The sequence below is a fragment of the Numenius arquata genome, chromosome 1 (genome assembly GCF_964106895.1).
Source record: "Numenius arquata chromosome 1, bNumArq3.hap1.1, whole genome shotgun sequence".
NCBI classification, from domain to species: Eukaryota; Metazoa; Chordata; class Aves; order Charadriiformes; family Scolopacidae; genus Numenius; species Numenius arquata.
In genome coordinates, this window is record NC_133576.1 from 137,795,643 (window position 1) to 137,811,497 (window position 15,855).

The window sequence follows — 15,855 nt, forward strand, 5'->3', positions numbered from 1 at the left end:
GGAAGCAAAGTTTTAAAATAACATAAAGTAACAAACAGTCAGGACTTTCCACTGACCTTTCACTTCCCACTATCCCATTTCCTATCACTATCAGTACACTTTCCTTCAAAGCCAGGGACAGAAAATGAACTCCCAGAAAATGTTCTCTTTTGCAGTCACCCTGCACAGCTCTGTGCACCATTATCTGGGATTTCTGCCCCCCCCCCCGCACTTTGTATTATTAAACCAAGGCCAAAAATAAAATCAGCAAGAAAACACATTTCATATCTTACTACACTAGAGTCCCTGATTCAGTGCCCACTCGTTACTTTAATGGGGAGACTAATTTACCTTTGTCTGATTCTTTCAAACTTATAGCTTTTTTTATGTCCCATTGAAAGTTTTGTAAATAAATGGGTCAGACAAGGACTTAGAGCTTGCAAGAGCTGATGAAATAGAGACTTATTATGCAGGGGACAAAATGCCAGACTGAATCCCAGACTTCCAGGCATAAAAGCAGCTCAAAGTCAGGGCACTGGGAATAATTTGTTAAAAACAGATCAGGGTGTATGTCTCTCAGCATCACCCATAGTCTCATAGAAGGTCTTGTTTTGATCTCAGCTCAGATGATAATCTCAGATTGAACATATTGTTAAATATTAACCCAAAATATTCTGTTAACATGCTGTTAGGTGCCCTTTTACGCTCACCAAATCCAGGATAAGGGCACAGTAAACTGCTCTGAAAGAGCCACCAAACTTTTTGCCCCGCATCACATTAGGTTCACTGAACAGCAAAAATAAGTTGCAAAAAACCACTGCTTGTACATAATTATTATTAAATAAAGCTCTTCCTCCCCAAGCAGCATCACTATTAAGAGTGGTGAGCAGCTAACAGGGATTGCTAACAGCACCAGGGTCCAATCCTCCAAGGTTCTGACAGTGGAATCGGGGTGTTCACCGCCCACCTTATCATCTCCCTTTCACTGTGAAACTCCCCTCCATGAGCAGTTTGTGGTCAGGGGGATTTACACCCATCTCCTTCTCTTTTATTTGCTCCTTAAAGTTTGTCCCCAGGGTGTTCATTGCTTTTGAAGCATCTTTTTGGGAATCAGAGCCAAATAATTCCTCTCACCTTTCCTCTGTGCTATTTTGCCTCTTTCTTTTCCTTTGCTTTTTTAAATTGTGCTTTCACAATTGGTGCCAAAAAAAAAAAAAAAAAAGGCAGTTGAATGGATCTAACGGGGTGAAACTGGGTGAGATCCTCCTGGAAGATTTGGGGAAGGGGAATCATTTTTAGGAAACACTGAACCCTGCCACAGCACTGAACCCAGAGCCCTACAGCTCAGTCTCTGGTAGGGAGGCACCTACCCCCTATGGGAATTCGGAGGCATTTCCTATAGGAGAAAGGGCTGCAGGGCTAATTCCTTGGGAAGAAAGGCGGGGGGCGGGAGCTTCTCTCTGCAAAACGTTTTAGGGTACTGTTGGATTGCAAGGCAAGTGCCCAATTTGGCCAACTCTTTGGTGACTCTCTTGCTTGTGGGTTGGTTTTCTAAGCACCCAGGGTCAATCCTGGCTCCATCGACTCCAGGGCGGAGTGACCCTGCTGGCAGTCCCGTACGGAAAGAAACCAGGAGAGAAAAGCAGGACTTACCATGGGCTTCTTGTACTCATTGGGCTTGATGCAGCGGACAAAAAAGGGCTGGCACACGCTGAGAGTCCTCATCAACAGCTCCAGGGACCGCTTGAACTGGCTGCTGAGCGTCGGCGAGCGCTTCCTCGTCTCCGCTCCCTGCAAAACCGCAGCGGAGCGAGTTCAGGAAATGAAAGGATAACAGTGCCTTTCCCCTCCGGCCATGTCCCTGGGAACCTCCCGCAACAGCCAGGGGCCGGAGCAGGGAGCAGGGCCAGGGGTGGCTGAGCTTTTCGGCAGGAGAGGGGCAAGGGCAGAGCCGGCGAGCTTGCAATGGCCAGACTCTGGCAACCCGCTCCATATGCCTCTACCCAGGGAGGAAAAGTGCCATTATTTAATTTCTCCTGCTAAAGCCTCCCTGTGTGACTGGGAAACCCAACTGCCCTATGCAGAGCCACGAGGAAGATCTGCCCATGACAGCAAACAGCCTTTTCTGGGCTATTAAAAATCTCTGTATTGCAGCTTGGGGTGATGCATTTGCCCAGGGATGCTCCTTGGGGAATGGCTTGATGTTGGCCAACCCTTGGTCGTGGTGCCTCATCTCAGCATGAGCCTCTCCTGCTCCATGGGGTGTAGGACCAGAGACCCGTGTAGGGTGAAATACAATCCTGGGGCACGTTCTCTGTGGGGTGACTCTGCGACAGCTCCAGAAACTGCTGGTAAGGTCTATACTCCTCAGCCTGTACCACTGGGAACATTCTAGTTGTGTTTGGAAAAGAATATTAACTAGACCAAATGAGGTGGGTATTCAGGGTGAATCATGATGATTTTGAGTATTTTGCTTATTTTACGTCCCTTGGTTAAATTAATAATCCAATCTCCAGTTTGGGGCAAGTGTTTCTAAAGCAGAGTGGAGTGGTTTCCCTTCACTGCTTCTTCTCTCTGCCCTGGGAGAACCTTGTTAAACGAGCTCCAAATGAAATTAAGCCCCCAGCTCATTGTATGTGTCAGTGACTATGGCCTGAGCTCATTACACATCAGCCACAGTGGTGCTGTGTGTCTCGTAGTGTCCTGGTGTTTAGGGAGCCTTGGTGGGGCAGCGAGGACTGCTAGTGGGCTGGAGGAAGAGTTGGGCACCAGAATGGAACTCCCTCCAACTAAAGAATAAGGCAAACCGTGACATGACCAGATGGGATTTCCCAAAGGGAGGATTCCAGCAGGGTTTTAATACACATTTCCTCCAAACATCCTCTTCTTTGCAGGTGGTCAAGCCATGTGTGGAGCCACAAAGTCCCCATTTGCATTGACCTTGCTGCTATGTTTTGCGAGGTGGTGAGTTTTACTTCTACTTCTGCTAAAACCTTTACGTGTACTTCATCGTATAGCACTAATAACCTACCAGATAACACCCCCACCCCCAAAAACTGAAGAATTTCATAGAATAACAGAATGATTTGGGTTGGAAGGGACTATAAATATCACCTAGCCCAACCCTCCCTGCCATGGGCAGGGAATTTGCACAGCTCAGGTTGGGTGTGATGATGAGACAAACCCAATCAACACAAACATAAAGTCATCATGGAATTCCAACAAGAGAAAACCCAGCTCATGCACACACCAGAAAAACCTGGCCCACTTGTCCAGGAGAGCTTGGCAGCGGGCTATCAGTGATCTCTCCCAGCAAAATCTTCCCCCAAAGGACAAACAGTTAACAAATCTGGACTAATTAATGGATCCAGCTGCTACCTGCGGAGCACTGTAGAGTCTGGTGCTCACATTGTATCACAGATTTGATGAGGAATAGGCTGTTTTCAGCAAGAATCCTGGTTTGGATAGCTTTGATTAATGTATTCTTTTTCACTTTGCTAATTATGTGCATGGAGTCACCTCTGTGCAACGCGACAGGACAGCCACAGGGATTAGAAGCAGCAACAGATGCAGGAGCAGGGCTGGAAGTTGGAAGCAACTGCACGTTGGCCAGGTTTGTCAATTTGGGCTTGGTCAAAAGACCTGGGAGAGGTCTTTTTCAGCCGAGGTGGTAGGAAGGATGCAAGACTTTGTACAAGTACAAGGGAACACACAAGTGGTTTGCTCCCAGACAGCAGATCCTGCCTCTCTAGGTTGCTGGTGCCCTGCATTTCTCCTGTGCTCACATCCAGATCTGGAAAAATGGCAGTGATGCCATCTCCATCCTTACACCTGAGAGCTTTTTGCTTGGAGGGGCTAGAGGGAAGGGACAGCAGCCAGGAAGCAGTGTGTCTTCCTATCCAAATTGTCAGAATGATCTGGGCTCCTCCTGCCAAGACTGCATCATCCCAGCCACTCACATGCTTCCTGGGCTTGATGTTTATGCCCAGACCCCTTGATGGTGGGCACCAGCCCCATGGGCTCTAACCAGGCTCTCAGCCACACAATGAAACCTCAGGTGAGCCTTCTCCTGCAGGAACAGGGTGTCACCACTGAAGTCATTGTGGTTCTTCCCACCTCTCCCAAGCACCAGCATGAGGAGAATCACACCACTTCCCTTATTCCAACAAAATAGCTCCAAAAAATGAGCAGAGCAGCCTGCCAGCACAACCTAGTGAGGCACTGAAAATACGTTTTACTGCAGACAAGGAGCATTTTTTAGCTCAAAAGAGACCCAGTCCCTATAGCCTGAAGAAGAAAGAGCTGAATATATTCTGCTTTTCTCCTCGCCAGGCATGTCTTAACTTTCAAACTGAGACTGTAGCATCTTTGGGCCACAGACTCTCTCTTCACTGGTGTCCATACAGAGTCTAGCACGCAGGAGGATGTGACCTGGGTGTCGTGGGGAAGGAGGAGCAGGATTGACAGGTGCTGTAGCCCTGATTGGGGCACTGGGTAATCACTCAGCCTGTGCTCAGCATCAGAGGGGAAAAAAAGCAGAAGAGAAAAATAAGAAAAAGAAGAGAATTACACAATTCACAGAGAAGCACCATCTCAAAAGAGAAGTTCAGAAAGATGTGCAGACCAGCATGACATTCAGACATACTTCAAAACCACCTCTTTCTGACACCTCAAGCCAGTCTGACTTTAGAGATGCAGAGACATGTTTGCATGCTTGCAGTAATATAAAGACAAAAGTCAAGGCAGAATATCATCACCAGGACACAAGAGGATGTTCCACCATCACAGGGTGCTCAAGATTCCCACTGGCACCGTAGACATTTCTCAGCATCTCTGTGAAGCTGTAAAGTCTCTAAGGACCTTTTCAGACTCTTTTCTTTGGTGTTCTGGACACATTTAGGTACTTATCATGTATCCAGGACTGAGAAAGCAATAACCAGTTCAGCCTATCTGCATCCTGTGGGTTCAGTGGGTTAAGGTGGACACAAAGTTATGTTAAGTAGGATGGTTTTCATACAGACCCAGAGTTCCAACTAGGGCAATCACTGGGTTTTTTTCTCTTTGTAACATTCAAACCAAGTAACCAGAAGGAATTGGAATGGCAAGAACAAGGAGAAATGTCACTGAGCCAGAAATGGTAGGAGTTACTCCTGCCATCCCTCTGCACCTTCTCCTCCCACATTAAGGAGAAGGCTGCATGGTGCACTAGGATGACCAGCTCAGCACTAGGTCTGCTGGGGAGATGGTGACCTGCTTCGGTGGAAATGCAGAAAGATGAATTACTTAACGTGAGTTAGAGAAGGAGAGAGAAGAATGTACCACCAGCAATCCATTGGGGAAAGGTTCTGGACAAAGGACTGTCCTCCCACCTCTTCAGAATTATAAAGTCACTAAAATGGGCCATGCCAATATGACATGCCATTTCTCAGCCTTTTTTCTGAAGTCTGAGAAAAATTATGCTTTTTGTTTGTTATTTTGTTATATAAAATGTCACCGGGGTGGCTTCCAGGTGACCACTGAAAGTTGAGGTCCCCTCACAGCAGATTCTGCAGTGATATATAGTGAAGAGACAGTCTGTGTCCCAAAGGCTGTGCAGTCTGGAAAGTGCCTTCAGATGCGAAGTTGACATGGGCTACATAACATTGCCGAGTATCGTTATTTTGAACTATGCCCCCATTTTATAAAACTTACTGATCTTGACATATTTGGAAAAATCTTTTCTTGCCTTGGCTGTTCCACCCTTGCCTTAGTGCCTACCAAATACGATCAATTATTACTCATTAGAAACCTAAAAATACAAGGCTATATTATAAGAACAATTATGACAACAACAAAACTCCTAGAAATCATAAGCATTATGTCTCCTGTTTCCTTGTATCTCCTGTTGTTGGCTTCAGAGAAAAAGACTGGACTGGGCATTTCTGACAGATTTTGCACAACAATTCTCTCCTGGATTTAATCCCACCATATTCTAACTCAGGAAAGACTATTTTTTTTTTTTTTTTTGGTGTGTGGCATTGCTACAACTCTAGAGCAGGGCCCAATGAGATGTTGCAATCCAAACAATTTACAATCATGATACGGAGGGGATGGAGTCCAGCTTTGGAATGAATGACTTTGGGTCATTTTGGGTCAGATGCCCCTCATTGGAATTCCAAGTCCAAGCACCCCGAGACACTGCAGAAGTAAGAAGGGTTGAAATTCAGCTCCATGCAAGGATTTGAATTTTGAAAGTCAGGTCCATCTCTAACATAATCCTCTGGCTATTGAAAGATTGTCATGGAAATGTGATCAGAGTCGCAAAATTAACGTCACAAAAACCTTTAGCACACAGTACGCTACCCTATGACCAAATATGTAGCAAGAAAGGTTTGGAAAGCCATCAGAACCAGTCAGGAGATGAGATGCAACAGAAAAGACCTTAAAAAAGGTGCCAAGAGCCTGTTTGGATGATCATGGCAAAGTTCAATATTAACTGTGTCTTGCAAGGCCTGGATTTGAGCTCTCCCCTGAACAAGATGTAACCCAGCTCTAAGAATGATGGCATTTCCAAGCAATCCAGAAATGCAATCCAGGAGTCTCTCTTCACACACGAACTGTCAGCTTCCTGCCCCAAAAAGGGCAAGACAGGGCCAGACTTGCAGTTGCATGGAGGAGTAATGTCCCGCCGAGGCCAATAGTGGCACCATGATAAACAACAGCTAAATCCCACAGATGGTCCATATGATGTTAATTAAAATGATTCAAATATCAGGAGAAAACCCCAAAACATTGGATCGGGCTGGTTCTGATTTTATCCAAACCGAATTCCCATCATTACAAAGCTTTTCTGAGTCGAATGCTAGAAATAAATGACACAGTCATACACGGGCATCTATTCAACAAGCCGTAAAAATGCTCTCCATCACACTGGTCACTTGAAATGGATCCTCTATAGATAGTGCAGGAAGAGGAATAAACTGACAAGAGCAAAGCACAATCCTTGCCAAGGAGAGGTGAATATACAACAGAGGAACTCATGTATTCAGTTTACCTTTGGTGTGGGTGTGGGCGACTGGCCAAATGTGCTGGATGCATAGCCACAGAGAAACTACATGAAGCACAGGTAAAAAACAAAAAACAAAAACAAAAACAGAGACAGAGAAGAGCAAATAGTGAAAAGAAGAAATAAATGAAACGGGAGCCTGACATTGTTAGTCTTGGAGGTCTGGCTGTTAAAATATTTCATGAACAAAATGCATTAATTCTTAAATTTTTGTCTAACCCCCTCCTGGCTTTTCCCTTTCGTCTCCCTGCTCACTTCTCTGAAGCTGAGGGAACTGTCACTGTCCAGCTCTTGCCTCTTGGAAACAGCTCTTCTACATCTTTTAACCCCACTTGTTATCCATCCAGTTTCAGGTGCTCCCACTCCTCTCCCTCACACATCCCTGCTCTGTCTCCTGTGACCAGTGCTCTCAATACACACCGGGTTGGAAGATGACAGGGGAAAAACAAATTTTCACAAAAATTCTAAAGAAATCCCTCCCTTCCTCCCTAATTTTAATCCAACTGATCAGATTGTTTCTACAGAATTGAAATTTTTTGCAAAGTTTTTTCCCTTCACTGGTTTCCATCCCCCCCTGCTCCTTCTACCTGTTCTTTGAGCAACCAGCGCTGTCAGACTGTACTGGCCAATTCTTCAGAGGAACAGTGTTGAATTCCCACTGAATCCATCATTTCACCTGGCACTGCTCAAAGCACTGTTCCGATTCAGCAAACACATGGAGAGAGACCTTCTTCGTGATGGGCACGTATAAACCAGGCTGCACAGCCCCGTGCGCTCCAGCAACACCCAGTTCACCACACAGGTTTCACTGGGCACAAGTACTAGGTCTTTCAGGGACCAAACAGTTACTACATTATTCAAATATACACTCTCAACTAGTTTTCATCTCTGATCTGTAGGGTTCTCAAGTTTCTGGCATATAAGGAACCGATTTCAAAGGTTGAATGTAAAGCAGACATGGACTTGCTTTTCATTGACTCACAAAATCCCACAAACTCATCAATAAGCTCCTGAGGACCAAAGGTTGGAAGCCGTTGGGCAAAATGCCTCATTATTTGATTTAGCCCTTAGCAGAGCAGCCATTTGTCTCTTTCTAAGGGAAGATGTTAGATTTGATTGACCTGGCCTGAGTGTCTCTGGAAGATTTCTCCATGGATTGTCTCACTGATGCTCAGGGAAGGTGTGGACACTTCCAAGAAGAGCCTTTGCCCCAGCTCTTTGCTACATGCAGCCCGTTCCCATGACCCATGCTCATCTGCTCCTTCTTTTGGGGAATGTGTTTTAAGAAAGGGGCTGCAAAGGTCATTGAATTTTGGTGGAAAGCAATGGCGAAATCATCTCAGCCCCATGTTGGAACCTGCTCGTCTGAGCAGTTTTGTTTGTGTGGTGCTTAGGGGATTTGTGCTCTCCCAGTTCACACTAACATTGCGCATGATTAGGGGAGCTGGTACACTATGTTTTCTCCTCTTCCAGTTCCATGCTAGTCCGGTTACCTATCATTCAAATAAGAAAAGCAGAGATCATTAAAGTATCAAAGCACAGGAAGCACCACTCGGGACAGATTCTGAAGGTGTTTAATGTAAAAGAACTGTAAAAGAAAAGGCTTATTTCAAAAAAGTGCTCTGATGCTTTAAAAGGTCTCAGCTCTTATGTCCTAGACAATGCCTGGGTGGACATCTCAATTTTGCTGTCATATCTTTTAAAGATGCTTGGTAGGTGTTCCCATGAAAAAGTCTGCATGGCTGTGTAACTGAGAGCTCCCTCTCTTCTATTCCCCCAAGCGCACCTCTTCTCTGCCCAAACAAGCAAGAAATTATTTCCAAGGTGAACTGCAAAGCTTGCACCAAAAATAAAAGCAGTGAGGAACAAGCAATAAAAAGCAAAGTAAACAGCAGCACTGATGCTCAGGGAGTTAGCGCCTAGTTCAGCAGGAATATCCACATCTGGGGACAGCTCTGAACCCACTGGAGAGTCACGCCAATCGGTAACTGAACTGGGGCTGATAAATGTTATCTTGTTCCTAATGAAGTCAAAAGGATATCAATCATTCATTTCAGCAGGAGCAAAACTGAGTGACTAAGGGCTATGAACAAGGCTTGCAAAAGTTAAAGAAATTTCTTGGGAATTTAAACATTTCTTTCCCTTAGCAGGCAAAGAAATTCAGCACTTATTCTGTTTGGCACTCCTGAAAGTCCCTAAGTCCCCAGGACCATCAGTGGCATCAGCTGGCATTTGGAAACAGGACTCCCAACTTCTAAAAAGCTTGGTTGCTTTGGAAAATTTTCTCCCCACCCTCTGCAGTCCCATGGTTTTGGCTAGGGAAAGACTGGGGGATTTGGCCATGGTGATCTACCTACCTGTGTAGACTTTCAGGTTCTGCAAGGCTGGTATTTTAAAACAGTTTCTACTTTAATCTACATTCTACTTTAATCTTTAATCTAATCTAGGGTCAATGATGTCTTAGTAGGGAGATGTAGATATCGAACTTACTCAAGAAAAAAAATTATTTAGAATCATAGAATCACAGAATGGTTAGAGTTGGAAGGGGTCTTGAAGATTATCTAGTTCCAACCCCCCTGCCATGAGCAGGGACACCTCCCACTAGACCAGGTTACTCAAAGCCACATCCAGCCTGGCCTTGCACACTTCCAGGGATGGGTGAAATATTCACTAATCTCAGCATTTAAGATGGTATCCTAATAATAAATGCTCAAAAGGAATAGGAAGAGTTAAAGCAATAACTGTGCCTTTCTCTAAATCTTCAGAGCACATGGTCTTTACCCACACTGAGACTGGAGTAAGCACATACCCTCTTGGAGGACTGGGATCAGGACAGGGGAGCTTTAAAGTCTGACTTTCATACTTGGTGTTCCCTCTCTTTGCTGCTGTAAAACACGACTGTTGGCTGGTCCCTCCAAGTCCTGATGCAGTGCTTAATGGCCAACCAGATCGTCTCTTCGTTTGTTCTGCTCTGGTCTACAAGTATCTGTTTTTCATTTCTCACTCTGTGATACCCAGATCTGGACTACTCAACCAGAGGGGCTAGCTGGCTAGCTCTTTCTCTCTCAGATTTCTACAATCACAAACCTTGTTGTCCCCACCCCTTCACCATTAGGAGAGGAGCAATCACAGCACAAAATAGAATTTGATTAATTGAATGCAGTGAACCAGGGATGTGAGTGCAGATGTATCAGTGACACCACACGAACGCTTTCTGATGGTTGTCCCACACTAACAGGTTGGAAACACCCCAAACAGCATCAGAACAATATGACTGTCTGCAAATCTTCTGCCCCTTCCAGGAATAACCCCATGAAAAAAGATCTTCTCTCGCCTGCATTACCATTGCCACATCTGCTTGGAAGATCTGCTTGATGAATTTGTTTTTTGAGGAATGCACCAGTTGAATGATGTCTCCATGCAGCGTGTCCCTGTTTTTCTCCAAGAAACCTAGAGGAATAATGGGACAACACATAGAGAGATGACACAGTGCAACATGGCCAGGATGTGCCTTGAAAGCAACCTCTGGGTTGCTGGACTACTGGCAACTGGTTCTTGGGGAGGCAATGGGGATAATGAGTGGGCAGAGAAAAGGGGACCAAGAGAAGGAAGACAGAGACAAATCTTGAGACTGGATCAAGGATGCATGTGGGGAAATCACTGCAATTCTGTTACGGGCATGCATGAGTGAAAGAGCATCAACATCTGCAGCTCATGGGCACCACTGAAGGTGCAAGTCATTACAGCCAGAAAAGGAGAACATTGACACTGCTGTGGGCTACCATCTTGCTCTGCTCTAATTCAGCAGCAGCTCACCTTCCCCAAGCTTCCCCTCACACCTGCAAGGCCCCAGGAGCTGCCCCATACCTTTTGTTTCGTAGTAAACAATTCCAGCAAAGTGGTTAATGCCAAACTGGGTTTCATAGTTATTCTTCGGAGGGATATAGTTGGTGTTAAGCTTGTGCTGGGAGTTCAGCTTGTGCAACATGGTGGCATCTGTACCCTGTGCACACAGGAAAAGACCTGACAATTAACCAGGGTTTGTCCCATTAAAATAATTTTCCAATCAATAGTGCATTTTTTTTTTGTCTTGGGTCACAATGTGTATTTATTTTGAGAAAAGATGTGTTGGAGGGGATATCTCAAGTGCAGAAATGAAAGAAATGGATTAAATATCACTGATGTGTTGTGCTATATTCAAGAAAGCGCTCCAAAGGGAGTATATTTAACAGTATTTTCTCTTAAAGTTCACCAAAACTATTCTCGAGTCTCTTGCAGGCATATTCTTCCATCAGAAATATTAACTTGTTTTAAGCGTGGTTGTGGTAGTCATGGAAGAAAATGTGACAGAGCAATAAAATCTATGAATAGGCAACCCAGTGGTGAATGTGAGTTCGGGGCTGATCAGCCCTCTCACAGGGCAAAGTGCAAAGGGGGTAAAAACAGGAGAGTCCATGGCAGCAGGGCTGAGCCCAAAACACACCTTGGGGAACTTGCTCTCCTCGTCAATGAGGGAGATGATGTTCATGGGCTTGATGGCAATCATGTCCAAGGCATCCTGGTTATCAGTGAACTCGATGTGCTGCCAGTTGATGTTCTCCAGGTTGTACTCCTCCTGCTCTAGTTTGAAGACGTGGCGCACGAAGAACTGCTGCAGGTTCTCGTTCGCAAAGTTAATGCAAAGCTGCTCAAAACTGTGGAGGGAAGGTCAAGGAAAGGTCACTTTAGATCCACCATGCTCTATCTTTCTCCATCTCCCTCCATCTTGATCTACCTTCTCAACCACCCAGTAAGGTTGCTGCTGGCTGAGAATTTCCTTATCAGTTCAGATAATCAGTTTTTCTCCCCCAAAACAATGCTACAGCCATTGTACATTGCTATAACATGGCACTGTACATTTATAGCCTAAACCAATCAGTTGGAGGTTATCTCCTATGGCTATTATGTGGCCCATACTTGAACAACTAAAGAAATATATTGTCTGCTGCAACAGAAAAGTGATTAGTTCTGATAATCTCTCATACAGAAAAAAGCTTCACCCTGTCCAGTCCTGTTCATCTCAGGAGAAGTAAAAGGACTGCAAGACCTTAAGCTTGGGGTCGTAGAGGGTTAAGACCTTTTGCAGGCTCCATACCTGTTCACAGTGAAGTTCTCAAAGCCAAAGATGTCCAGGAGGCCGATGGATCTCCTGACACTTTTGAGTTCCTGCGAAGGAGGTCTGTAAATTGCAGCGTTGATCTTCTCCACGATCCACACGAAAAGCCGCCCATAAATTCCCTGCAACATCCCAAAGATGGAGCTCACTGAGACATGTTAGCAGTTCACCCTGCTAGTCTGCAGCACCATTCAGATGGCACAAGCTCCCCTAAAGCATGGCCAGCAACTGGACAGTCCTTGAGGACATGCTCGCCAACATTTACGCCAGACTCTTGGCATGGTTTAAAGCTTCAAGAGCCATTGTGTAGATCAAGAAAAGTGGACCTGAAAGCCTAGATAAAAGACGACTGAAAGCAAAATCCCTAAATTTTTGATCTGTGGGCTTACTCTGAAGCCCAACAGTCTTCTTCTTGGTTTCTAAACATCTCACTCTACAGATCAGCAGAGCTATGTTACACTGCTACACAAGGGAAGGACATCGCTCCTGGAAAAGGTGCTGACTTAAATGTTGCAGCACTGGCTGAACAGTTTGCTGATTTAATGAGGCAGCTATTGCTGCTTCAGTAATTCCAGAACTCCATGTTTTACAGTGTTACTTGTTTATTTTGTATAAGCTACTGCAGTGCTACCAGGAAGGCAGCCCGATTCCAAGGCCCATCACCACTAGAGAAGTCACTTTCTGGATTTGCAGACCAGTTATGTATCAAACCAGCTAGCTTGATGTACCAGTTCCCCACAGATAGAGTGGGGGGCCCAAATTGGCCAAAGTATTTACAGCCTTACACGGGGCTACAAACAGTACAGCAGTGATGCACACCCACCCCATCGACCTTCATCACTGCAAAGCCTCAGGTGATGCTCTCTCTAAGTGCTCTGATGGCTGCTGAACTTCTCTGTCCCTGTTCCTGTGACATTCAGCTTTATTTACTGCTGCAGACATGCCCAAATCCTGCAGTTCAGGTGTGGGTGTTACAGGTGTTGATAGAGCTGCTCTGATTTACAGCAGCTGAGAATTTAACCTTGGGGCTTAAGCTGGGATGTTTTCCTGAAGCTGAGGTGAAGTCATTTCAGAATGCTGGCCCCTTCCACAGGGCACCTTTGAATATACACAGTCTCAAGTCCAGACTGCAAATACCTTGAAGACCTGGCTATCTGGACTCCTTCCGTCTCAGCTCTTTGAGCATAGAACATAGTTTCAAGGCCATCTATTGATTTGAGCTCACACGGGCACCAAGTGAGGCACTTTTCCTGTGCAGTGGATGCTCAAAACTGGCAGATTTCTTCAGTTTATCAACAAAAGCAGAAAGGAATGCCCTAAGATTTACCTTTACAAAAGCGTCCCTCACATCCAGCGCTTGTTCCATGCTGAGAGGGGTGGATACGGTCTCACCCCTGGTGATTATCGTCCGGCTGGTAAGGCAGTTCATCACGTCCTGAGGGTCAACCTGCCAAAGATACCACCACACACAACTGTTGACTTTGCAACACAAGGAGTCCTTACAATGGCCTGGGCTACTGGCCTGTATGTGCGTGGCCAGGGAGGAACAGTACAGCACCCCATGGCTGGAAGTAAGTGACTTAGCTGTGTGGGGAAAATATCTCAAATGATGTGACAGGCATTCTCAGAGAGAGTAATCAACACTTTATAAAAAGTGTTTTACTATGGAAAGTGTTCTCGTTGGTCACTTGACCTAGTGTGAGATGTTAATGAGGCGTGGGGAGAGAAGATGAAAATGCAAAGCCTGCAAAGCTGTACCCTACCAGCATGAGTGTAGCTTTGCATCCCCTTGACCCCTTTTTGTACCTCTGAGATCAAGCCAGGGAAATGTCCACCCCTGAAGTACATGGGACCAGCCTGCAGACAGCTGTGGATCACACTCTGTGACCAGTGGTGCCTATGGAGATGTGATGGTGTCCCTGAAGGAGCCCTGTTACCTGCTGGGGAGGCCACTGAAGAATGCTCCAGCCACTGCACAGATGGTTTGGATGAGGGCCATCTCACCTCTTGCCAGATACACACAGCATAGGTGATATCTCTGTCTCACCTACTGCAATGAACTCTCTTTTCTTCAATGAGAGAAACAGTCTGTTTTAGGGACTGAGCTATTTTGGATGTCCTGTTTAGGGTGATGTGCCACCAAAGTGTCTGTTTCTCACCACTGGCATGAAGGGGAGCTCAGATACCCAGCTGAGACGGAGACACCCACCTTCACACTGCCAGTACAGGGCAAAGTATGGTTTAACTGGGGCATCTCCAGCCTCCTAGAGCTGGTGGTGCAAGAAGAGCCTGGCTCAGATGAAGCTTTGCCACAACACTGGGAATATGGGAACAAGCCAGAAAGGGGACAAGCAGCACCACAGAGCCACTGACCTCCAGCAACGTAGCCGCAGTGATTAGCGACGCCGACTGAACAACCTCACAGGCATCCAGGTTGTCATAGGTCCGAGCTGGGGGGAGGAAGGCAGAGGGAAAGCAGTCAGCACGGGACACAGCTCTGCAGAAGTTAGATGGGGTGAGGGAAAGGGTCTTTCTCCACCGCCTCCCTGTGATGGCCAGGCAAAATATGGCCTTGAGAATCACAGAATCACGGAATTCTCAGAGTTGGAAGGGACCTCTAGAGATCATCTAGTCCAACTCCCCTGCTAAAGCAGGATTGCCTATAGCACATTACTCAGGACTGCATCAAGGCGGGTCTTGAAAATCTCCAAAGAAGGGACTCCACGACCTCCCTGGGCAGCCTGTTCCAGGGCTCTGCCACCCTCATTGTAAAGAATTTTCTCCTCATATTTGAATGGAACTTCCTATGTTCCAGCTTGTGCCCGTTGCCCCTCGTCCTGTCACTGGGAACCACTGAAAAGAGTCCAGCTCCATCATCCTTCAACCCACCCTTCAGGTACTTGTAAACACAGATAAGGTCTCCCCTCAGTCTTCTCTTCTCCAGGCTAAAGAGCCCCAGCTCTTTGAGCCTTTCCTCATAAGGGAGATGCTCCAATCCCTTAATCATCTTTGTTGCCCTATGTTGGACTCTTTGCAGCAGTTCCCTGTCTCTCTTGAACTGGGGAGCCCAGAACTGGACGCAGTATTCCAGTTGTGGCCTCACCAGTGCAGAGTACAGGGGGAGAATGACCTCCCTCGACCTACTGGCCACACTCTTCCCTATGCAGCCCAGGATCCCATTGGCCCTCTTGGCAGCAAGGGCACATTGCTGGCTCATGGAAAGTTTGCTATCCACCAGGACTCCCAGATCCTTCTCCTCAGTAGTGCTTTCCAGAAGATCCATCCCTAGAGAAGGGAGAGATAATTTCATGCAGCTCCTGGAGAACCACTGCTGGCTGCAAAGGACCTGTACTTTGCTCTGCCAGCCACCTTAAGTGACCAAGGGGGTAAAAATGTTTCTAGCATGTAGGTGCTTCTGTCTTCCAAAGAGGCTTTTAAAATCACCATGTCATTTCTGACAGCAGGGCGGTTTGGTACCTTTACAGAGGCATTTCCAGTCACACGGGCACTTGTCAAACATTCCATTAGTCTCTTCTTGCAAAACCTGACTCTACTGAATGGCCTGTGACCACATTCAACCTCCCTATATTCAGGAAAGGTGGATGTCACTGAGAACCTGGCAGCCCTGCAGAGTGGGCAGGTGGACTTAATCCTCCTTTCTTGTCCTTACATGCCA

General features: G+C 46.1%; 1 protein-coding gene across 2 annotated transcripts in view; it reads right to left on the reverse strand.

The window, feature by feature from the left end:
• The window catches only part of MYO7A (myosin VIIA), a 68,304-nt gene that overhangs the window by 37,746 nt on the left and 14,703 nt on the right, over window positions 1-15,855 (reverse strand). For both annotated transcript variants that reach the window (XM_074152088.1, XM_074152079.1), the window contains exons 8-14: window positions 14,553-14,629; window positions 13,507-13,626; window positions 12,159-12,301; window positions 11,508-11,718; window positions 10,892-11,027; window positions 10,368-10,474; window positions 1,633-1,770 (exon numbers count right to left, since the gene is read on the reverse strand). In XM_074152088.1, coding sequence (XP_074008189.1) covers window positions 1,633-1,770; window positions 10,368-10,474; window positions 10,892-11,027; window positions 11,508-11,718; window positions 12,159-12,301; window positions 13,507-13,626; window positions 14,553-14,629 — 932 coding nt within the window. The remainder of the gene's footprint in view (window positions 1-1,632; window positions 1,771-10,367; window positions 10,475-10,891; window positions 11,028-11,507; window positions 11,719-12,158; window positions 12,302-13,506; window positions 13,627-14,552; window positions 14,630-15,855) is intronic.